This window comes from Anabrus simplex, chromosome 5 (assembly GCF_040414725.1).
Source record: "Anabrus simplex isolate iqAnaSimp1 chromosome 5, ASM4041472v1, whole genome shotgun sequence".
Lineage (NCBI taxonomy): Eukaryota > Metazoa > Arthropoda > Insecta > Orthoptera > Tettigoniidae > Anabrus > Anabrus simplex.
The window spans coordinates 372,679,971-372,706,226 of NC_090269.1; the positions used below are offsets into that span (position 1 = coordinate 372,679,971).

Here is a 26,256-nt window from a genome sequence, read left to right on the forward strand (position 1 = left end):
GCCCTAGCGCAGAGAATGCCTTCTTTGACCTGTCTTCAGGCTTCAGCAACACCTGGTGATAGCCACTCGCGAGATCTAAAGTTGGAAAAAATCTCACTTTGCCAAGGGCGTCTAACAATTCTGAAATTAATGGCAGGGGATAACTGGTTCCTATCGTTATCTCGTTCAATTTTCTAAAATCGATCACGACCCGCCATTTTTGTTTCCCTGAGGCGTCTAATTTCTTGAGTATTAAAAGTAATGGGGCGTTCCAGCCTGATGTGTTAGGTGTGATAATTTCGTCATTCAGCATCTTATCTATCTGAGCTTGTATTTCCCCATTTTGCGCTTCGGGAAGTCTATATGGTCGTACATTAATTGGAGGTTGATCTTGGGGTGTAGGGATCTCATGCTGTAGTACGTCAGTGTGAGTCAGCTTGTCTCCCTCAAGATGGAAGATATCATTGTACTCAGCGCAGATGGCGTATATCCCTTCTTTATCTACCTGCATGAGTTGATCAACTCTTAGACAGTCTATTACCCACTATGATCGGGGCTTCTGGGTGGCCGGTTCTCCGTTCGCCACTCTACTGTTCTGCTCTACCTTTCGCACTTGTGCTAGGCAGGTCTTATCTACCTCATGTATGTGCACTCGTGGACTGTGTAAAGTCACTGCCTTTTCAGTGGTATTCATCATGCTAACCACTGCTTCGTGGTGCTCTGATTTGGTTAGGCACCCTGCGAGGTACACCCCTGGTATCACCTCTTCCTTCTCAATAATTCCTAAGGGTAGATTTAGATCTACTTCTATAACAACAACCTTCTGGGTCCTTGGTTCGAGACGGATTACCTTCGTCTCTCGCGCCCCCATAGGGTATTGTCGCCCTCTTATAGTGACATGACCTTCCTTATAGTCAATCACGCTATCTGTCAGGATGTCTCGCCCAACTATACCATCCTGTGTTAATTGGAAATCACTCCCTACCGCATGAAATGTGTGACTTGTGTTTCCAATGGCAAAACGTACAGTACCCTGGGTGTAAATTATCCCTTTACTTACACCCGCTAATTCAATTGATTTGCTCCCGTCAATCATGCATTCCTTGGGTACCGATTGCCTCTTTACTAGGCTGACATTGGACCCAGTATCTATAAAAAATCTCAACGGTCTTCCTTGGTTTGTGACCTTGATTAGCACTGTGCCTTCTATGTCAGAATTCTTGGGACCTTCTGATGTGCGGGCCTCCGTAACTGTCCCCTAGCTACGGGCCCGTTCTAGTTTGCCGCCTCCGTGGCGTGCGTACTGCCGCCCTTCTTTTTGAACCAACAGTCTTGGGTTTGATGTGACCACCTATCACAATGTTCGCATTGGGCTCGGTATCTCACGACCCTGCCCCCTATGCGACCACCCTGAGTTTGGCCTTTCATGGCCCTGTTGTCCGTGGACTTGCCTTGGGCTTTTCGGCAATTTCTCTGAATATGGCCCTGTTGGCCACACGAATAGCACCTACGGCTATCCATTCGCATCACCGGAGTGCGTGCACCTTGTCGACAGTTCACCTGTATATGCCCTTTCCGGCTGCAACGATAACAAGTTCTGTTTTCCTTTGTCGCTGGGTTTGGTTGTGTACGTACTATGCACACTGTCTCTCGTGCCTCTGTTTCCTTATCCCTTTGTTTCTTTCTACAGTCACGTTCAATGTGCCCTGTCTTCCCATAATAGCGACATTTTAATTTGCGGGATGTGCCCCCTGTAGCTGCATTGGAACTAGCAGTCTGTGTGGTGTGAGCCCCTTGCGTTCCTGTGTTCTTACAGTTCTTTGCAATCTAGCCTTCCTTGTTACAATTGTAGCAAACCACCCTAACACTAGCACGCGTTGGCTTAGTATGCCACCTTGGTGCTGTACTGCGCTCCTGTTCTGGTTTGTGCTTGCTAAACCCTGAGCTACTTTTGTGTTGTAGGCCCTCTCGTGCCTTCTTTGACATTATTACGGTTTCTTCCTGTTGTGCAATAGCAACTGCTTTCTCAAAAGTAATGCCCTTTTCTGACTGTACCCTAGCTTGTATTCTAGGGTTGGCTAATCCTTGTATGAAACTAGCAACATATATTTTTCTCATTATTTTCAACTGTGCATCGCGATCTTCCTCTAATTCGTGTTCAAGTATTGCCTCTCGAAAAGAAACTGACAATGTTTCTATCTTGTGCGCCCATAGTGCGACTGTTTCTCGCGGGTCCTGCGCTGTTTGAAACATTTGACAAATGTACAAATCTAACGTGCCTTGCTGGCGATAATATTCTGTTAATGCCCGCTTGGCTTTCTCTCAATTATGTATATCACGTCTGTACAATAATTTATCTCGGGCTCTGCCCGTAACCTTTGTTAAAATATACTTAAAAACAACTCTTGATCTTCATCCTTTATCATACGAACAGCAGCATCTACGTTTGCTATGAACTCATGCATTCTATCTGGTTGACTGCCATCAAACTCTCGTCCAATGAGGCGATGTCCTTCTACTACTGTTACAAAAGGCCCACTCATACTTACCGATTCCACCTCATCAAGCATCTCAGTGCCTTGGTCTGTTGGTACTGAACTATTTTGTCGTGCCATTTGAAATAATATTCAGCTTACCTTAATCTTCAATGGTGCTTCACTGCTGGGCTGGATGAGTAGTCGGCTGTAGTGCTGCGTCTCCACCGGATGGGGTTGTCTGCTGCTGGACTGCTACCCCTCTGCTGGGCTGGCTTAGTATGCTGCGGTAGTGATGCTCTTCTTCTGCGATGCGCAGCACTCAGAACGAAAAATACGTGGTAGCACGATTCGGACAATCTTCTGCGAAGTCGTGGTTTTCTCACACGGAAATCTTCTACGAAGTTGCGATTCTCTTACGGACAATCTTCTACGAAGTCGCGGTTCTCTCACGTTATTTCAGTGAGTTGACTGTTCGAGAATCGAACTCAGGACCCTGCACTACCTGACACCAAATTTTTATACGTGCCTGTCATGACCTACCTGTCCTGAGACGTTCTCGTAGGTTGGTCACCAGGCAGTTGGATGTTGAAGTATTACCTGTCCTGCCGAGCGGAAGTAGGAAGGTAATTGTAGGTGTGACTCTGTCCCGCAACTCACGAAATGAAAGAATTGATAAACTCCACTGTCTTTTATTACCTAAGACGACTAATTTTGCTATACAATATTTACAAGTTTTGAATGTGTGTATCTGAGGAGAGAGCGAGCTTGTTCCACGCGCCTACTTTTCTACTATGAGTATCTCTAAATTTTGTCTTACTGCTCGAAGAGCCTCGTCCTGAAAAGTACAAAACACTGGTTGGGAGAGAACCCCGCGCCATCTTGTCCTAGGGTTATATCTCCGCTCCTGGACTGAAAGGTCGATCCCTTCCCGCTACCTAGGGGTTGGGTCTTATGGGCGTTGCCAAACTGTTCATCTAGTTGGTCGCGCCCTCAATCCCTCATTCTCCAATAATTATCCCAATATGTGCTGCCCCCTGGGCACTACTGTCTCAGTCTCACTTTGCACTCATCCTTCCTTGTTTTTCTAAAGTGCAACTGTACTGAGGCTTTGTCTCTTTGCGGCTCGCCGGCCGCCCGGCTCACATACCAACTCTGTTTGTCCACATCAAATAAACAAGCTTCCACTCTGGTCAACAAGCCTTCGTAAGCGTATTTCACAAGCTGCTCTCCACTACATGTAACTTCTTGAAATGTTCCTTCTTCCTTCTAAATATTAATTCTGATTATAATTATTATACTTATTATACAATTACTTAGATACTACAAGGTGTCTCATATCGATGATTATTATTCTAATACTAGTTTGTTTCCCTGGACACCTTGAGTTCGAGTCTCGGCTGCAAAATCCCAGCTGCCGTCCATCTGGCAGTCCGTCGGTTCGAGCCCCTGGGGAGGTCGGTACACGACAACATTAACCCTCTTAGTGCCGGCTCCCTTACTACCGTGGTTGCTAAGAATGCCAGAGAGAAAATGCCTATAATGCAGCACCGAAGATAAAAGCATATCCTATCCTCACTTTTCAAGATATCTCATTGTTGTTTACATTTTCTTGTAGCCAAGTGATCCCTCTCTTCACTCATTATATTAACATCACGAAAATAATTCATACTTTCGAGCAAAAAATTAAATTTGTTCATGCAATTTTTGAAAAATTTTAAAATTCAAATTTGGATCTCAGTACATCCTAGTATTTTGATCGTACTCACCTAAATTTGGTATTCCTGTGCACACTGATGCATTGTTTACTAGTTGGTAAAATATCAGTATTTTAATAATAGTTCTTGTAAAAATGGGTTAAAATACTGACTTTGTCTAGCACCAGGAGGAGGTGCACATTTAGGGCCGGGCGTCACAAGGAATGCAGGAGAGGGCTAAAATTGCACGTCATGATCGGACTGAATTTTACCAGAAATCGGGAATCTGGTCATCATCGTCATTACTGTCACCGTCAATTCCATCATTATTCCCGTCACTATCATTACCGTCTTTATCGGAAATTTTATGCATTACTGTCACACGAGTAAGTCAGATAACATAACCACTATCGTCATTGTTTGACACGTTACCGGCATTATTACTACTCTCAGTATCATCTGAATCATCGCCTGACTCTATATAATCAGAATCATCACTCAGTTAATCAATATTTACCAAATTGTCATCAATTTCAAACACAATACGAGAACTAGTCGCCATTATTACAAACACATGGTCTACAGGTACGCGCCAAACAGCTGAAATCGAAAAAATCAAAACATCAACACAACATGTCGCACAGAGATTCTGGTGGTAGATTTAGAAACTATGTAGTATCTACTACAGATTGATGCTGACTGGAGCTGCCATCTGTCAGATATGTGCAAACTGTTACGACTTACATAGACAGCTGAAACACGGAGCACGATCGCGCTCCTGGCGCTTTTCGCTAGGCTACAGAGGAGCGCAATCGCGCTCCCTGGCACTCTAAGAGTTAAAAAATCCGAGTTGAAAAATGTTGTTTATCATCAGCAACGCTCTGGTAAATGTGGGAGAAAACGGAAATTGAGCCCTAGAGTCCCGAGAAAATTAAGAAATATTGTTGTTTCCAATCAGAAACCAGTAAGACGCTCTCTGTGCATCTGGAGGATTATGGTGTGAAGGTGTCACCCAGAACTGTAAGGAGAGAGCTGTGCTTCGCAGGCCTGCCGGCACGTCGACCCGACCCAAGCCCAAGATCACCCCTGTGATGGCTATGAAGCGATTACGTTGGGGAAAATCCTTGCAGAACTGGACTGTTGATGACTGGAAAAAGGTATTTACTCAAACTGACACAGTAGTACACATTTCCATAAAATAAACTCATTTTAAAAGTATGGTTTGGAAAATTTGTGTGTTTAGTCCACAAGGCTGCCAAAATTTTTTGTGAATATCGTTGTAAATTTTTGCAATGTTGAGTGCGATAGTGGTGAAAGGCTTTGTGTTTTCTTCCAGGTGTGTTTCAGTGATGAATCAATGTTCTGTGTCACCGAGGAAAGCAGCCAGTATGTGAGGAGGAGGGAATCGGAGGAGTTTCATTAAGACTGTGTACGTCAGACTGTGAAACATCCGTTATGGTCTGGAGTGTTTTTTCATGGAAGGGTACAGGAAGTCTTTACATTGTTGAAGGTTCTATGAACCAAAGACAGTATGTAAAGGTACTGCAAAAGAGGCTTCTGCCTCAAATGAGAGAGTGGTTTAATGGTGATGATTGTTTCTTCATGCCTGATGGAGCACCATGCCATAAGACGAAGAGTGTGGGCAAGTTTTTGGAGAAAAATGGTGTTTCTGTGCTCCCATGGCCTGGGAATAGCCCAGATATGAATCCTATAGAAAATCCCTGGGCAGTAGTTAAAAAGAAAATAAGAATGGAGAAGGTCTCAACAAAGGATGGTTTAATCGAATTACTGACCCAAACGTGGTCATATGATCCAGATATTCAAAACAGTTGTCAGAAACTAGTAGAAAGCATACCTAATAGAATAAAACAGTTAATTAAGGCTAAAGGAATGGAAACTAAATATTAAGAGAATTGTAAAGTTCCACTGGAATGCATTTGTCCTAATTTGCAATAAAGAATTTGTTTTTTTTAAGCTTTACCATAATAATTTGGCCACCTCTGTACAGTACATCGCAACTGCAGCAGCCCATCTACAACTTTCACATGTGAATACAGTGCAGTATATTGTACAATACTGTATACAGTATACAATTAAAGAGACATTTGCGAGAATTGTTAACACATACTATATATGGGTTATTGTGTTCCAACTTATGTTTAATGGTACCGGTTTCATAATCTCTCTCGGGCGGACACCCCTTCATAACTGAAATCTCTCTATTAAATATAAATATAAATAATAATGACTAATGGAATTTGGGAGCCATAAATATACAAATAAATAATTCTTAAACTTTGCCGGCTGTTGAAACTCATCTTCAGGGTCGTTGCCTTGTGACAAGGAGATCTGAATCACTTGATACCTAAAAAATTAATATTGGAAAAGGAGTCCATCTGGTAATTTCCCCCACCCATAGAAATTAAACAGAATATATATTAATCTCATACAATTTACTTAGTCAATTAAACCTGTATTTACCTAGAAATCCGAGCAGAGCTCGTCGTGATACACCCTTGAACATATATAACAAAATAAAGAGAATATTGATATAAATAATAAATGTCTTAATTTATGAAATAACTCTCTCTCAATAACTGGTACTCAGTTTATTCCGCAACGCAAAATATTCACACGCAGTCATGACTCATTTTTCAAGAATGGACTCCACTTTGCTGATGGCGTTGGTATAGTTTGAAAAGGCCCAACACGTTACCTTACGTAGACTCTCCGTAGAATTATATATGGCTAACATTCATAACCATAGAATGTTGTTACACTCCAGCATCTTTCTCCCTGGTTCCTTCAACAGCAGATCTCGAACTCCCAACATGGCATGGGACATCTTCCCACAACTCGTACAAAACACCTCTCAGATTACCACCAGTATCACCTCTGCACACTGCAAGCTGCAACTTCCAACTCCAGACGCGTGCTTGCACCACACTAGCCCAAGCCAACACAACAGCATCTTAAAATAGCCCAGTTCCTGGAATTTTCCACCTCAGCTCCGTCAACACGTAAACCCCCGCTCGGAGACTTGTCACGTACACAACCGGGAGATAAACTGAGTGATCGAAACACACTAGTCCCAAATAAAATATAGAGAGTATCCATAATAACGAGAGTTCCAAAAAGAGTTACTAAGCCGCGACGGCTAAATACACACATAATTGAAATATGCACATGAATAAATAATAATAATAATAATAATAATAATAATAATAACAATAATAATAATAATAATAATATCTGACCGGGGTTTGTCAGGTTACATAACGGACATTTTTTTCGGTCCGGAAGATGTCCGTTATAGAGAGGTTTTACTGTATTATTATTTTTGTCAAGCCGGGGTATGTCGAAAATTGTTAGATTTTTTGTCGCGCATGAGTTTTACTGATAGTCCTTTTCAAAAGTTAGCAGGTATATTGTTAAGTTTCTTGTTCAGGGTATTCTGTTTTCTTGATATTATGTTATGAAGTTTGACATTCAATAGCTTTTGAATGTGAATATACACTGAAGAAAATGGAAATTGCAACACCCAGAAGGAGTGGTGCTACATTGCTGCAACTGAACATGCAGGACAAGTGACCAAAATAAGGCTTCCGATTGAGATAGCTAGAAATAAAATTCAGGAAACTCAATCGTCCAACTGATGAGCCCATGCCCTACTCTGGGCAAAACACTGGTAATTTTTGACGATTGAGTTTCCTGAATTTTATTTCTAGCTATCTCAATCGGAAGCCATATTTTGGTCATGCTAGCCCGGGAGGGCAATTTAGCAAGTGGAGATGCAATTCTCCCCTAGGACGTCGGCACTGAATTGTGCTTATCACATATATGGCTTGCAGTGGTGTCGCTACCGGCGTGCTAGCCGGCCAATGTCTTGGAAAAGGTGCGGTATCCAACTGATGAGCCCATGCCGCACTCTGGGCGAAACACTGGTAATTTTTGACGATTGAGTTTCCTGAATTTTATTTCTATGCAGGACAAGTGTTCGGTTGTGCTTCGATGATTACACTTTCAGGTCCCTCTGACCGCAAGTTTGGACAACAATCAATACAGGATGTGCCCACCACGAGCTGCAATACATTGATGAATTCGTCGAGGCATGGAGTCAATAAGGCCTTGGATCGCTTCCTGAGGAATTGGGGCCCATGCTTGCTGCACTGCACGGGTCAGTTGTTCCAGAGTTGTGGGTGGCTGAGGACGGTTGGCCAGTTGTCGGCCCATCATGTCCCACACATGCTCAATAGGACTGAGGTCCAGGGATCTGGCGGGCCATTCTAAGGTTGTGATGTCGTGGAGAGCTTCTCTGGAGATGCGTGCAGTGTGAACCCGGGCATTGTCCTGCTGAAACAACCCATTAGCAATGTTCGCCATCATAGGGACATCCTCTTGATTGAGTACCCTATTAACGTACTCTTGAGCAGTCCCCTCAACAAGCACTGATTGTGATTTCACATTAAAGCCAATAGCTCCCCAGACCATAATGCTTGGTGTTGGCCCTGTGTGCTTCTCGACAATAAGATCTGGGCGGCCCCTCTCCCCGGTACGTCGGCGCACACGATTCCGGCAATCACTGCGGGCAAGACAGAAGCACGATTCATCACTAAAGACGACCCTATGCCATTCGTCGACCCACGTCGGTCTTTCTCGACACCAGGCCAGCCTTACATGTCGCTGTTGTGGGGTAAATGAAACACCTTCTGCAGGGACATGGGCTCGTAAGCCAGCTGCATGCAGGCGATTACCAACTGTTTGTTGTGTAACGTGGGGTGCCACAGCTGCTCGAATTTGCGCTGCTGTTGCATGGGGTTCCATCCGGGCCATCCGAATGATGCGGCGATTCTCTCTCACAGTTGTCTGTCGCGCTGGGCCTGTGCCAGGTCTACGAGTGTGGGTACCTTCATTTGACCACTGCTGCCATACACGTTGTACCGTAGATGCCTGTCGGCCAACACGTGCAGCGACAGTCCTTAGCGATAATCCAGCCTCACACAGCCCAATTATCCGAGCCGTCTCAAACGGCGACAGTTGTTGATAGCGTGCTCTTCTCTGTCGTCGAGGCATGTTTGACGGGGAACACTTCACTGCACAGACTGCAAGTCAACTACGCTATACCAGAGTCTGTATACTGGAGTTGATTCCTCCGCGACCAATCACGTGGGGATACCTGTAGCAACAATCCAATGGGTCTGAAACTTTGATCGTTTACATACCTACATGGAATCGTTCCATATCTTGAAAATCAACACAAACGACCAATGCCTTAATGGTGTTGCAATTTCCATTTTCTTAAGTGTATTATGTGTTTTTGTGATCATCTATTGTCCTAGCTTTTTGGGATTTAACCCTATTTGACTTGTTTTATTAACATATTTTTTATGTTACTATATCCTTATCTAACAATGTCTTGTTGTGAATAGCTAAGGATGGCCTTCGTATAACCTAAATTAGTACTATTCAATGGAAAATTGTGTATTGATTATGTGGTTAAATGAAGGCTTTTAGTAAGAAAACTATTTTTATGTAAGTGGTGTGTTTTGAAGAAGGGTCAAGGAGGAGACTATTTAATATTTAGAACTAAATAATTGTTTGGCAATAAGCATGTAGCAAAACCTTCATTAAGTCTCCCCCGAGAACAATAATTTAAACACCAGAAGGAATGGAATTCCATTACTTGTGATATATTTTAGAAGACAATTCATACACTTCGATGGATGACTATTTGCCATTGGGGCTTTATCCCATATTGAGCCTTGCAAATCCAATATTATCAGCTGCTTTGGAATTTAATTTGAATCCAGACACCAAACTCTCATTTAAATTTAGAAGAATTTTGAATGTAATGTGCACTGTTAAACTGCTGGGAAGCAGACCGGTGACTGTTCCTGTCCATGAAGTACACTGACCAGTAAGACTGCACATGTATGCCTACCCCCTTCCACCTCCTATCGTGTCACCTGCTCAGTGCTCTCACGGTTCAGGCAGTCTTGAAGTATTTTTGGGCGTGTTGACCAATGAGAATGTAACATTTTTCTTTAATAATTTAAAAAATATACAGCAAGAAAATTTTATGCTTTTAAAGACACTCTCCAAATCAGCAGGCCAAGAGTTTTCATCAGAATGCTTTACAATGCCAGTCGTTTCAGCCGTTCTCTCAAAATCGATGTTACAAAAATCAGCCTAGTGTATTAAATACACTGCTGGGAAAAAAAAAAAATTAGTACACTTGGAAAGATGACATCAATTTTGATCCGATGATTGCAGATGCCACCTGGGCGGTAATATATGTACTGATAATGGTTTCAATGTCGCCCGCCAAGAGATAGCGTAGTGACATAGCTGCCAGAGCGCCATCTGCGTGTACCCTTTAATAGGGAATGTTTACAGGCATAAGGCTCAGTGTGATATAAATGTGTGAAGCAAACAGGCGCCATGCCGCGGAGACGCACTCGTGTTTCCTACAGCCAACTGATCGAGCTTGACAGGGGTCAAATTGTGGTCTTCCGAGTTGATGCAAGTGCGATAAACAGTTATAACTTGAAAACAATGTTCTCTCACCCATGGGTAACTAATGCAGATATCGAGCTCGAGTTATAATAATATTATTATTATTATTATTATTATTATTATTATTATTATTATTATTATTATTATTTACTTGTATGTGTGGCTGTGAAGTGTTACATCCAGTTAGTATTTGTATTATTATTGCAATACGATCACGTTGTGTCTGAGGTTATGTCATGAAAGTATTAGTATTATTATTATTATTTACATAGTCGAATGATCATATTGTGTGTGTGGTTATATCATGAAACACGTGTTGTACATAGACATTTATATCAGTTCCGTCTATGTAAATACCTGTAAATTCATATTTTAATTTATTCTTACCTGTATAATTTGTAATCCATAATTGTGAAACACACTGTAACTTCCAGAATGGTAATAGGTGATGAGAACGATGGAAAATATTCCGTACATTATAATCTATGTATTAGACAGTCTAGAATTTTCACGAAGGTAGGTTTTTTTTTTTTTTTTTTTTTTTTTTTTTTTTTTTTTTTTTTTTTTTTTTTTTTTTTGTAGCTTGCTAGAAGCCTGGCCAGGCACATATATGAGGAGACGATCTTGACGGTGACAAGTTAGTTATTGGGGAGAGTTGTTGAATGAGTATTGGAAGTTAGTTACTGTTAAGTTAGTTGTTGAACAAGTTGTTGAAAGTTAGTTATTGGAAGAGCGTGACATGCAGATGATGCAGTCGCCATATTGAAGTGTCTAGCAGTCGACTGTTTTCAAATGTGTTTCGAGTGAGAATGAATTTGGCACTGCCGTTGTCTATATATGTCAAGAAAAATAATTCTCTTGTGACTGACCTCTTTGTACTTGATGTCCAGAGGTTGTTCAACTGACTTGTTCCTTCATGTTGAGGTAAAACACTCAACCAGTCAGTGTTCAAGTTTGGGATAAAATCTGTGTGAAGGAACATTTTATCATCATCATCATCATCATCATCATCATCATCATCATGTGTTATTGTTGTTGTTTGAGTCATCAGTCCATAGACTAGTTTGATGCTGCTCTCCATGCCACCCTATCCTATGCTAACCTTTTCATTTCTACATAACTATTGCATCCTACGTCTGCTCCAATCTGCTTGTCATATTCATCCCTTGGTCTACCCCTACCGTTCTTACCGCCTGCACTTCCTTCAAAAACCAACTGAACAGGTCTTGGGTGTCTTAAGATGTATCCTATCATTTTCTCTCGTCTTCTTGTCAAATGTAGCCAAATTGATTTCCTTTCACCAATTCGATTCAGTATCTTTTCATTCGTGATTCTATCTATCCATCTCACCTTCTGCATTCTTCTCTAATACCACATTTCAAGAGCTTCTATTCTCTTTCTTTCTGAGCTAGTTATCGTCCATGTTTCATTTCCATACAATGCCATGCTCCAGATGAAAGTGTTCAGAAACATTTTTCTTCCGCGGCTGTGAGCTTGCATCCGGGAGATAGTAGGTTCGAATCCCACTATCGGCAGCCCTGAAGATGGTTTTCCGTGGTTTCGCATTTTCGCACCAGGTAAATGCTGGGGCTGTACCTTAATTAAGGCCACGGCCGCTTCCTTCCAACTCCTAGGCCTTTCCTATCCCATCGTCGCCATAAGACCTATCTGTGTCGGTACGACGTAAAGCCCCTAGCAAAAAAAAAAAAGCAGAAACATCTTTCTAATTCCTATATCAATGTTTGAAATGAGCAAATTTCTTTTCTTAAGAAAGCTCTTCCTTGCTTGTGCTAGTCTGAATTTTATGTCCACCGGGCGAGTTGGCTGTGAGGTTAGGAGCGCGCAGCTCTGAGCTCGCATCCAGGAGATAGTGGGTTCGAACCCCACTGTCGGCAGCCCTGAAGATGGTTTTCCGTGGTTTCCCCATTTTTACACCAGGCAAATGCTGGGGCTGTACCTTAATTAAGGCCACGGCCGCTTCCTTCCCATTCCTAGGTCTTTCCTGTCCCATCGTCGCCATAAGACCTATCTGTGTCGGAGCGACGTTAAGCAACCAGCAAAAAAAAAAAAAAAAAAAAAAAAAAAAAGCATTTTATGTCCTCCTTACTTCTGCCATCGTTAGTTATTTTACTACCCAAGTAACAGTATTCATCTACTTCCTTTAAGACTTCATTTCCTAATCTAATTTTACCTCCAATACATGCCTTTGTTCGACTGTACTCCATTACTTTTGTTATGGACTCGTTTATTTTCATCTTGTACTCCTTACTCAAGACTTCGTCCATACCATTCAGCAACTTCTCTAGATCTTCTGCAGTCTCAGATAAAAAGATAAAATAACAATATCATCTGCAAATCTCAAGGTTTTGATTTCCTCTCCTTGGATTGTGATTCCCTTTACAAATTTCTCTTTGATTTCCTCTACTGCCTGTTCTATATAAACATTGAAAAGGAGAGGGGACAAACTGCAGCCTTGCCTCTCTCCTTTCTGAATTGCTGCTTCTTTTTCAAAGCCCTGGATTCTTATCACTGCAGACTGATTTTAATACAGATTGTAGATAATGCTTCATTACCTTCAAGCAGTTATAGACCTCAAATGTTTTTTTCTCGCTTCACGTGTTGTTCTCTATTAAGCTTCTTTTCGGCTGTCACTCTTATTTTACATAATTTGCAGAAAAGTATATACCAGGTGTTAGACACCTACTTTGCACCTGTTGTTCAGAAGACATTCACAAATACAATGAGCTAGTAACAGCTTGTGGCCCATCTACTAAGGAATGCTGCTTGCTGCTACTTGTGAAGTAAGTGCAAGAGTTTCTTAAGAACTGGTAGCTGTTGGGCAAGTTGATTGTTGGTCGAAAAAAGGAGAGGAGGGTAGTGTTAGTCTAGTTTCCAGGAACCAAAGTATTTTAATTCTAGCAAAGTAACTTGCTAAGAAATGAAATGTAAAGATTGGAAATATTCCTTTGCTTTTGAAAACATAAAAAAGACCTAAGATGTATTTAAAAAAGCAAAAATATGTAATAAAACCCGACAGAACTATTTCAAATTGCCAGAGAAGCCATAAGAAATTCCATATCCCACAAAATTAGCAAAAACCTGTTTTAACAATATGGTTAGTGTAACACCTTTTACTCTGAAACATATTTATACACAACTCATTAATAAATTGGGCTTGCCTAAATAAAAAAAATCATCAAAATCTTAGCCCTGATTATTAGCAATGGTAGGACCTACAGATATTAAAAACAGCATGCACTATGCCTATAGAGTAGGCTACTTTATATTACTGTAGATCACTCATCAAAAGCTACCATACTGGAAGCATGTGGCTCATTGAAGTATAAAAGGACTTGGCTTCCGCTGGGATTTCCAATACTGATGTCTCAGACCACCCTAAATTTTGTAAATTGGTAAATTCGTGGTCTCCTCTACTAAAAGTTTTTAAATCTCACAAACCTCGTTCTCAGGAAAGAAAGGAAAAACTAATAGCAGGGCTCGAGGTATTGGGAATGAAAGCGAGCATCCAAAAAGATCAGTCATAAGCGCTCCCTAGTGGGCTTAAATCATGAATAAATAAATGTACTGTACAATGACATTTTCTTTATTCACTTGATTTGCAATAAAAACTTTCAGTGTTTTGTGATATTTCCACGTCTCTTCATAGCAACACACATTTTGAAATATTCTCAAGTTTTTCCAGTTGTATGACTGACTTTTTGACGTATTGTTCACCTAAAACATGACACAGTCCTTGTGTCCTTCTACATTTAGCCACTTTGGCATGCTTCTTTGCAGAAATTCTGCACATATTCGCTTACAATACAGTACTACAACTGAACTCGATCATCACAGTGCCAAGAAACCTGACAGTTCAAACATTATCCAAACCAAAACCATTTCTAAATGAGTTCGCCTAATGTCAGTTTGTTCAGTGATGCTGCCCTATTCAAGGTCATGGTAATTTACAATGTCAGTCACTGTTAAGGTATGGTGAATAGAGAATGAGAAAGGAGGACAGTATTTATTGTACCCAAAAAGAAATAAAATAATGTTATTTGTTTTACGTCCCACTAACTACTTTTTTAAGGTCTTCGGAGACGCCAAGGTGCCGGAATTTAGTCCCGCAGGAGTTCTTTTACGTGCCATTAAATCTACAGACACGGTGCTGCCGTATTTGAGCACCTTCAAATACCACCGGACTGAGCCAGGATCGAACCTGCCAAGTTGGGGTTAGAAGGCCAGCGCCTTAACCGTCTGAGCCACTCAGCCCGGCCCCAAAAAGAAAAGAAAGTACAGTATTGTTTCAACTGCCAGATGTGAGAAAGGTCAATTTTATTACTGTGTGTCCCAGGGATGAGCAAAGTATTCAGAGCGGTTATAACAGGCCATTTCATTCAGGTTAGTTTCTGAAATGTGTCGTGCTGTTGACCGCAGTGTCAGGTGACCGTGTAAAGAAGGGGATTTTAACACCGGCTTTACGGCAAAATCAATCGGTTACAGAGAAAAATAGCCCTATATTGGGGTGACCGCTAAGGGAAGGCGGCCATATAGATAGATTTCACGGTATATAGCATAGTGCCATCTCCGGATATCCGTGCCTAGTTTCAAGAAATTCTGTCTGTCCATTTTCCTGTTATGTTCATACACAAAAACAGGCAGATAAATTGAACTGAACACGCTTTCAACTTTTGTATACTCAATCTGAGGTAAAGCAAGTGGAAAAGACAAATTCAATGCTGATATGATTAAGGCAGCAGGAAGCATTAGACTACAGTGGCTATACAGAGCCCTCAATGCCATATGGAAGGATGAAAAGCTACCTGAAGATTGGCAACAAGGAAGCATTGTACCGCAGTTCAAAAAAGGAAATAGGAAGAAGTGTGAAAATTATAGAGGTATAACCCTATTATCACATGGGCTAAAAATAATAAAGTCATAGACAAAAGACTGAGGGATATAATAGAAACACAGTTAGAGGAAGAACAATATGGCTTTAGACCGAATAGATCAACAATAGACTTGATATTTACAGTGCGAACAATAATGGAAAAACATCTGGAAAGGAACAAGGATACAGTTAAGAGAAAACATGTATGGGAATGCCTACTAAAAAGGAATGTACCAATATCATTAATTAACAAGATAAAAATGTTATATCATGAGAGTGGTGACTCTGAAACATTTTATACAAAAAGAGGTCTCAAGCAAGAAAGTGCACTGTCACCATAATTGTTTGTTATATTGATGAATGAAATCACAAAATGTGTGAAACAGAGTATTAGTAGTGATGAAGTGAATGCTCTGGTATTTGCAGATGATGTGGTGATTTGGGAAAAGGGAGAAAAGGAAGTACAAAGGAGACTGGACATTTGGAATGAAAATCTGAAGGAGTTTGGAATGGTAATTAGTAAAAAGAAAACTGTAGTCATGCACTGTGGAAAAGAGAAAAAGAGAAGCCAAGTGAACATAGACGGAGAACGGTTAGAGAAGTTTACATATCTGGGTAGCATTATTAATGGAAGTAATGAAATCAACACTGAAATGAATAACAAACTAAGTAAAGGTACAACATTTTATCAAGTCAGAGAGCTTTTATGGGATGACAAAGTACCCAAGAGAACAAAATTAATATTATATGAAAAGTATTTTATACCAGTTATAACAAATGGACTGGAAACGCTGGTAACTAATAAGGGACAAGATAGTAGGATCCAAGCAGTAGAAATGAAATTTTTAAGAACATTGGTTTAAGAAAAACAAGAAGAGATAGAATTCAAAATATTAAAATCAGAGGAGAGCTAAATATAGAACCGTTAGTGCAACGCATGATAGACAAATTAGTCCAGCGCAGTGAAGAGTTTGGCCTGTTTGTCAATGCTTCCAAGACCAAAGTTGTAGTCTTCTCTAAAAGAAAAATTCCAGCAACCCTGTCAATAAACGGCAGTAAGATTGAACAAGTATCCTCCTTCAAATACTTGGGTACTGTGCTAGATGAGGAATGTGATTCCAAGAGGGAGATAAAATCTAGAATAGAACAGGCCAGGAGGCAATTTTTTAGCATGAAACAGCTATTTACAAAATCGGACCTAAGTGTGCAATTAAGAATGCGAATGATTCGGTGCTATGTATTCTCCATTTTTCTCTTTGGATGTGAAAGCTGGACCCTTGACCAAAATCTAGAAAAAAGAATTGATGCTTTTGAAATGTATCTATATCGCCGCCTACTCCGAATACCGTGGGTGCTGAAAATTTCAAATGACGAAGTCCTTCATTGCATGAAGAAACAAAAAGAACTATTACTTACCGTTAAAAAAAAGAAAAACCCAATATCTAGGTCACATTGTGAGAGGCGAGAAGTACCAGCTATTACAACTCATCATTGAAGGTAAAATACAGGGGAAAAGGTCTGTTGGCAGGAGGAAGAATTCATGGCTGAAGGACATCCGAAGATGGCACAACTGCACTTCAGAAGATGCTTTCCATGCTGCAACATCACGTCCAGAGCTGGCTATGTGGACCGCCAACCTCCGCTAGGAGAAGGCGCCTCAAGAAGAAGAAGTGCAGAAGATACAGAAAGCAAGACTGAGATGGTTCGGACATGTAAAAAGAATGGGAAAGGAACGGGTAGCAAGAAGGCAATTGGAAAGAGAAGTTAAGGGAAAGAGACCAGTTGAAAGACCGAGAAGAAGGTGGATGGATCAGATTTGGAAGGACATTGGAGAAGCTGGATTGGATATGGCAGAAGTAATGGAGTAGGAAAAGTGGAAGGACAGAAAGGAGTGGAGGAGGCTTGTTAACCACACCCGGGTGGCTGGAGTGGGACATTGATAATGATGACTCTTCTTCATACCTACACAACACACCACACTACCAACCATCGCAGAAGCACGCAATAGTAAATACATCCTTCCACATGCAGGTGGCATCAAAAAGGGTATCTGGTGGTAAAACAAGGGCAAATCCATATGTGCAGCACAAATTGCACCCTTGAACCCACCACGATGTAGGAAAACCTGTCGAAAAAGAAGATGATGTTTCGGCTATGCCGTTGTATATGTCATGTTATTATTGAATTTTGGTATAATTAATATTGATTCAAAGAATGTTAATGTACTGAAGAAGCCCTTAAAATGGCATAAAAATGCATGTAATAAAAGGTATTCAATGTTAACCTTCATTTAAGATTATTACAAAGGCGGATCAAATATAAGCGGGAATTTGAATGTACCGCTGCTGTTAGTAATAATTTTGAGGCAGGGCTTTGCCAGGTATTGGTGGGGGTTTCTGGAGAAGAGATTCGAGCTGCTTCAGTATGCCATGAGTGAGCTAAAGGTGCACACATACATTGTGCAACTCATCATTATCAAATTTCTCGCAAAAGAGGGCACCAAACTTTCTGAAATTATGAGACGGCTCCGCGCACGGTTTGGGGAAGAAATACTTTTGCAGACACGAGTGTATGAGTGCGCTAAAAAATTTCTGGCATGAAGAGAAGCTGTGGAAAATGAACCTCATGAAAGGAGACAGCGGACAGGCATCACTGCAGACAACCTTGTTGCCATTCGTGACATTATTGGTGAAGATCGGCAAATAAAAATTTAGCAAATTGTTTTAGCCGTAGCAATAAGTTACAGAAGTGTTCAAATCAGTGGCGAAACTACTTGGAGTCATTTGAGGCAATGCCTACCCTAAGAAATACCATTAAACATAAACATCGTAACAAATGTATCTGCTGTTGTTATTATGTTAAATGAACAATAATCTCTTTTTGATATGTGCTACATGATGGCAGCAGATGATGTGCTTCGCTGATCGCCCCGCTAGACGGCAACAGCAGACTACTTGTTCTGGCAGGGAGGCAGACTCTTAACTTGTCTCACCGAGGACTTTTTGCTTTATTTCCCTTCCGTCAGCTTGTGAATGGCGCGGGGTGGTGGAGGAAGGGTAGGTTTACCACCCGCGCTCCTCTCTCCTCAAGGTCTAGACCCCAGAGAGGCAAGCCTCCTTGCTATTTGAGAGCGTAGTAAGTCCCCGCGCGAAAGTGACAATGAAGTACCCTATTGTTAAGTGTGTGTTTTTCTTTGAATTAGTAGGCAATCCATGCATTATTGTGTGTATTTGTGACAATTCAGACATGGACTGTTAGTTGGGTAAAACGAGACAATAACATCCGTCAGGCTCTTCATTCATAATCTGACAGCGTTTCATTCATTTTTAGTACATCCTCATAAAGATCTCATCTTCCGGAATCCAAAGGATTCAGACTTCCACAAGCATGCGCTACCCGTTGGAGCTTTCATTCGAGAGCAGTGCACACAATATTTTTACACTATGATGATCTAAGACAGGTTTTTGAAGACATTGCAGAGAGAGATGAGGGTTGGGACAGTGAGTCGTAAAATTCTGCTGAAGGGTTGCTTAACATACTCAAGAAGGCCCAATTAATTTATTTTCTCTGTCTCTATAGAGAAATTTTGTTTATAGAGACCATCTCGTTGCTCTACTGCAACATAAAAGCACATCTGATGTAATTCTGTGCAATACTGAAATTAGAAAAACCACTGATATCCTCAAGGTTCTGCGGTCAGAAAATACAGTATCATCTTCCGTTGTAAAATTCCGCAAAATAAATGACGAGATAAATGTAGATGACAGGACATTCCAAAAGGTCAAAATGTTAACATATGAAGTTCTTGACACCTTAATTATGCAAACGGAAATACGGTTTGGAGATTTTGAAATCATCCAGTTTGAGTTGATGGAACCAAATCAGTTCACAGTTTACAAAGAGAGCTTCCCTGCTATTAAACTGAACAGTCTTATGAACATTTACCGCTTTTTAATAGGGAAAGACTGGGAAGAGAATTGATTAACATTTATTCTGACATAGAAAATCATTTGTCCCCTAAAACTTTTACATTAGTTTGTCCTCAATAACCTCGAACCAGTGTATGTGGAAGTGTCAAAATTGATTCCTTTAATATTAACATTTCCTGTGACTACGGCTTCCTATGAAGGGAGTACCATTTCTATCGAGAAAATGCTTGTGAAGAAATTGATGAGTGATCAAGTATTGAAGGACCGTGTGATTGACTATTTTGCAACCAAGACAACTCAACTTTTGGAACTATACAAGAAACTTTAAAGTAAGATTTCCTGCCTACCCATTCATTAACTAGTAGCTTTGCCACTGGTTCAAATCATCATCCGAGATGAACTCTATTTCAGAAAATTGTCTGCCAGGTGGGTTCCTCGTCTCCTCAACCAGGAACCAAAAATTTTACACCAGGAAGTTTGTCAGAGACTCCTGCGTAGCTACGAGGAGGAAGGAGAGGATTTCTTGCGTCATATTGTGACATATGATAAAACTTGGGTGCATCATTACACCTCCGAGTCAAAGAAAGCAAGCAAGCAAGCATGGAGTGGCAGCGAAGAGACGAAGCAGATCCGGTCAGGGCCAAAACGCCCATCTGCTGGAAAGGTGCTTGCAACAATTTTCTGGGACTCCGTGGCCGTTTTGCTGGTGGATTTTCTTCATGAACAAAGGACAGTAATGCAGCCTATTGCTGTCGCCTTTAGGATGAAGAAAAAGCTGCATATCACAACAAGCAACGCCGGCAACCGAGCCGAAACGTCGTTCTTCTCCATGATAATGCAAGGCCGTATACTGCTGCTTTAACACAGGAAAAACTGGAGGAAATTTACTTGACACCTCTGGAACACCCTCCGTACAGTCCAGATTTATTGCCCTGTGACTACCATTTGTTAGGACCACTCAAAACAAGTCCTAGGAGGACAGCGGTTCAATGATGATTGCAAGTGTAGAAGAGTTTGTGCGGAACTGGCTCCGCATACATCCCTCTTCTTTTTATCAGGATAGCATCCCTCTTCTTTCTATCAGAACAGCATCAAAAACTTACCAATCCGATGGAGAAAATGTGTATCAAAGACAGGACACTGTCAAAAAATGATCTCTATATGTGTTGTTGTTTTTTTTTTTTTTTGTTGCAGTAATTTTTAAAAAAATCCCATTTATATTTGATCTGCCCTCGTATATGTAACTATAGTGGCATGTGACTTTTTGTCTTTCTTTTGAAATACAATGGTACTATGTGTGCATTTTTAGGCACAGATGAAAGACCCTGTCATAAAACTGAAGGGCTGATATGACTTGCTACAGCATTCCTGCCAAACTTCTTGAGAGCACTTGCTTTTTACATGTGGTCTGCAGTCTAGTCTCATTGACTGGTTACCAAATGAGTGCACATTCCAGCTCCACCAGCAGAAAGCCATCGGTGCTATTGTATTAATGTTCTGTGTTCTTAGCCACATTTCCACTCTCTGTTCTTAGCCACATTTCCACTCTCTGTTCTTAGCCTGTTGATCCACTGGGTTGGCAGTGACTTTCATTACAACTCTTCATAATTCTTCTTAATCTATACTGATATATAAAGAGGTAAAGTTTGTACATTATCCCCAAGTGCTATAGGCTATATTTTATTTTCAAAACAATTTGAGGGGGGAGGGGGGGCAACGTGGGGAGATATAAAAATACTAGGCTAATATAGGCGAAATATCGAATTTGTCGTTCAAGGATGAGACAACTCATTTTAAGCCCCTTGACACAAAGAACAAAACTCGGTAAGCCCTATGGGCCCGAAAACCATGTTTTAAGGCCCTAAAACCAATTGTTATTGAGAGATTGGCACCACACTACCCCTGCTCTAGGAATCGGATAAAGAAATGAACTGCCGTAACCATGGCAACATCAGCTCCAGTATGCTTACAGCAGCGAGATTATCTACAATATATCACAAAAACCTAAGATATTACAGACATAAAATTTGGTATTTGGAATCTCCTTTATATAAAAGAACACAAATTTTTGTTTTCAGAAAATCCACTTAAGCGGTTGGGCGGGGGGGTTGAAAAGAAGTGAGAAAGGAGTTAGCTGAATTCTTTATATGAGGATACATATCTCTCAGAAACTGAAGATGTTACAAACATTAAAATTGGTAGGCCGTACTTGGAATCTCTTTTAAAAATAAATGAACGCACTTTTTCTGGAAAATCCACTTAAGGGGGGTGAAAATTTTTTTAAAAGCGGGTGATACTTTAAAATGAGTATCTTCTTCCCTTCTACCGGTGATTTTTGATGCTGTTTAACGACTGGATGCTCTTCCTGATGCCAACCCTATGTTTAGGGATGTAATTACTATTGTGTATTCCTGTTGTGGTTGGTAATGTGGTGTGTTGAGTGAATATGAAGAGGAGAGTGTTGGGACAAACACAAACAACCTGTTCTCGAGCCAGAAGAATTAATCACACGTGATTAAAATGTCTGACCCAGCCCGGAATCGAAACCGGAACTCTGTGAACTGAAGGCCTCAACGATGAACTCTCGGCCAAGGAGTGGGGCAGTTTTTAAAATTAGTATATTTACAGTATATCTCATAAACTTAACATGTTACAGGCGTAAAAATTGGTATTTGTAATCTCCTTTAGAAATAAAGAAACCCCTTTTTTTGACTGTTTCTCACATGTAGAGTTCCATTTCGCATGTTCCATATTTAGCTCTGCCAGTAGCTTGGTCATCTTAGCCCCAAAAGGCAGTGCCACAAACGTGGTTTACAAAGAGGTTCTGGCGTAAATGAAATGCAATTTTTTGGCGAGTTTTTATACTTTAGGGATTTTCAGATAATGTCTTAGTGCAGCACCGAGGAACAATTAATTTTTATCAACTTACGAAGTCCTCACGATCGAAGCCGTGGGTAACAGTCATTTTATAAGTATTGTTTCCAATAAATACTGCTTACATTATCCCAACAGGATCTTTTCTCCTTTTTGTTTGCCCCACGTTCTTTAACTAATGTTTCTTCCCTTTTCCTCTGTTTATCTGGCTTTCTTCTCATCCTACACTTCCCATATCAAGACTGAAGATCTGTTAAGCTGGCCACTTAGTGAGCATTGATGCCACCCTCCTGATGAAGCTGTGACGCAGAAACAAGCTCATCAGGGGCTGAGAAGAGACGGATGTAGAAGAACTGGAATTAATTTGGAGAGATCCTATGTATTTGAAGACGGCAGTGTATGAAGGCATGGAGATTGTCTTGTCCTTTTGTGTTTACATGGTTGTCCTTTTCTGCTCCTCTCCATACACTGACGTGCCATTATGTTTGTGCTATTACATGTTTGTTTTATTGTTTCTATCTCTACGTACTTCTTAACCCTTCTTCAGAGCCTGGACTTTATAGGGTTTTTCTACGATGTTCCATTTACCTCTGAGAATCACATCTTAGGCTACTTGCCTATTACGCCTAGTTTTCAAACTAGAATCTGACTACCAGAATTCAGTCTGTGAACCACTCGATATCTTCTTGTTTCAGCGATTGCTGAGAAATAGTATATTTGTATGAAAACTGCTTATTGAAAAAATAAAGATTTAAAAACATCTTTGGTCTACAAGAATTTGTAGAATTAAACTGACTACTAAATTTACTACTAACACTTTCCCTTCAGCAAACATAATTTTAAAATTATCAATGATATGCTGTCTTTGTTTCTTTTCATACCACTGTTCTTTGAATTTGTTTTCAGGTCTGAAAAAAACTTCCAGTCTAATTCAGCTGAGGAGAAGAAATATAAATGTGACATTTGTCCAGAACGATTTTCTGATAAGAACCATCTTACGACTCATGAAAAAACACACACTTTCATCAGGCCATTTAAATGTGATGTTTGTGGTATTGCAGTTACAACTGCTAAGTCTTTAAGGTGCCATCTTATGAGTCACACAGGCAACTACAAATTTAAGTGCAGTATATGTAACAGAGGTTTCAGTAGTGAAAAGGCTCTCGGGAGACATAATGTAACACATACAGGATATAAGGAATTTGAATGTCAAATATGCAAAAGGAAGTTTTCCCAGAAGGGCACTTTGGATAAACACATTGTGATCCATAATTCAGTCCGTGAATTACCAAAGTATAGGTGTCACCTGTGTTCTTTCTATACTTATCGTAGCGGTTCATTGCGGAGTCATTTGATAATGCATCATGTACCTAGCACATTGGATGTGCTGTAAGGAATTGGGAAACAAACATTCTTATCATGGTGTCTGGCGCATGTGAGATATTCACACTTTCTCCAGAAATAAATAACCAGATTTTAAGAATCAGTTTATAAACAGAGTTAAGAGTGGAAGAACCATCATTAGAAGTAGTGCAGCATGGCTTTAGAATTGGAAGATCAACCCTAAACCACATCTTCACTGTTGGGATTGTGGAGGAGAAATGTTGATGACGTTCCTTTATTTAGAATCCCCAGGGCAGAAGTATTGAAGAGTTATGAACAGGATGAGGTATGTGTGGTGTTAATTTAAAAAGAAAATGTGAAAAATGATATAAAATATATTGTGTATATGGTTAAAAATATGACAGTAATATCATGAAAATTTTGTGATAATTTTTAATGAAGTACACTTATATATGTTACAAAATTAATGAATGATTTTATACAACAAATAATATTTACTACATTTATGGCAGAATAAAGCATAAAAATAGCAAATAGTAAATTAATTTCTGGAAGTCAGCCTTACTCAGTTATATTTATATACAGGACTCTCGATTATCCCGGCGCAGATCATCGTGTTTGCGGATTAACCGTGCATGTTTTCACCTTATTAAAAATGTAATACATCGTAATTTGACAGTTTAATTGAGATTGAAGAAGAAAAAGAAAGTGAGGAAAGTGTTTCTCATTCTGTGGCTCTACAGTGTATAAATACCCTGTTGGATTGTATGGGACAAAGGGGGTTTGAATATGGTGACATTATTGCCGCATGCAAAATACGTCTCTAGGTAAGGAAGCAGATGAACAACCAAAAGCAGAGAACCATTACAGACTTCTTCAGAGCACAATAATGTGTGTGAGTTATCTCTATAAATGTATTATAGCCTATTTTATATGGTGCTGTATTTATAAATATTATAGAAGGTATTTTTATTGCAATAAACACATGATTTTGGATTATCTGTGTTTTCTGATTATCCGTGCAATTCACCCCGGTCATTAGCCCGGATAATCGAGAGCATACTGTATTAGAAAACTTGGAATGTAAAATAATGTTGTACACAAAACAGTTTTTCTCTCATTTATTTTCATTCATCAAAGATAAACATACAAGTGACAGTCTATTGGTCCTTCATATTTCCCATATTTGACACTACAACATTGTACTTTTTCAGGTGGGGGGGATTTAACTGTCTGTATTTGAAAGAGGTAACCGCTATGATGGCATATATTAAACAACAAATTCTTTAAACATATCCTCTAGCTTTTGATGGTTCCAGTTAGTGATGGGCAGTCTGAGGCATGGTCTCGAGATTTCTCGAGACTAACATAGGCACGGTTCCTTGCGAGAAATTTCGAGAGATCTCGAGATCGTTCTCCCTACAGCGTGTGGCGAGCAACGCGTTGTAGGCCTACAAATAGATGGGACTGAATATTTGTTTGTGCCGAGTATGTGAATAGCCAAACACGGGCCTATTCTGTTCTGTATATATGTGTCAACAGGCAACTAGGGTGTTCAGTTCTCTTATTTCTAGTCTATTTTGATGCAGTATTACATAATTATTAAGGATACACATTCTGGTATTGTATACAGCAGTAAGTACACGAATGAGTTGGTTAAGTAGAGAACCCGGTGGCTGCTGTAGGTGTACATCATCAGACCCCATATTCAATATCCATATAGACCCGTGCTTATGTTTACCGATATTTTGGTGAATGTAACAAAGGCTTTTCAGTCTGTCAAACACACAGCAAATACAATGTAAACATCACAATCAACAGGAATAATGACAACCTGTCTTACAAAGTATACAGAAAGCCCACTCAGACGTCGCACACTATTGACAACAACTCGAACCACCCATACACACACAAAATAGCAGGACTGATTACAATGATACATAGAGCTATTTCCATACCAATGAGCACAACAGATTTCAATGAAGAGATGCAAATCATTAAACAAATCGCGAAAGAAAACAACCATCCTCCAGGCACAGTGGATAAACTATTAAATAAACATAAGAAAAGTCGCCGGGAAAGCACCACACACAACAAAGAAAACTACGTGGTTCTCAACTATGTTAACAATAACACATACAAAGTAGCTAACATTTTCAAGAAACAAGGTTTAAAAGTAGCTTTTCGAACGAATAACACACTACAGAGACACTTCAGCAGGTGCAACCTAAACAAAAAGGACCCTTTCTCAAAGTCAGGAGTGTATGAACTCAAGTGCCAAGAACCTAACTGTAACGCCACATACATAGGTCAAACAAAACGTAATTTCCATACAAGATACAAACAACACCAAAATGCGATCAGTTATAATCGGCATTCAGCCTTCGGGGAGCACATCTACGACTGTTCACACCATTTCACAGACATCAACACTGATCTAAAAATTTTACACTTCGAAAATGAAAGTAAATCTTTGAATATAAAAGAAGCAATAGAAATTTATGTCGCAAAAAATGCCAATGCCAATAACCTGAATGAGCATACACATTTAA

General features: G+C 40.2%; 1 protein-coding gene across 3 annotated transcripts in view; it reads left to right on the plus strand.

Annotated features, from left to right (window-relative positions):
• The window catches only part of LOC136874939 (zinc finger protein 723), a 143,812-nt gene extending 119,103 nt beyond the window's left edge, over nucleotides 1–24,709 (plus strand). Inside the window, exons 6-7 of one of the 3 annotated variants that reach the window (XR_011018287.1) lie at nucleotides 5,109–5,307; nucleotides 5,487–6,039. Coding sequence is in view for 2 of the 3 variants with exons in the window: in XM_068227678.1 (XP_068083779.1) it covers nucleotides 23,267–23,753 (487 nt within the window). In the remaining variant the exon portion in view is untranslated. Of the gene's footprint in view, nucleotides 1–5,108; nucleotides 5,308–5,486; nucleotides 6,040–23,266 lie in introns of those variants that run through there. The other 2 variants (XM_068227678.1, XM_067148650.2) reach the window with 2 other exon arrangements.
• Nucleotides 24,710–26,256: the final 1,547 nt, after the last annotated feature.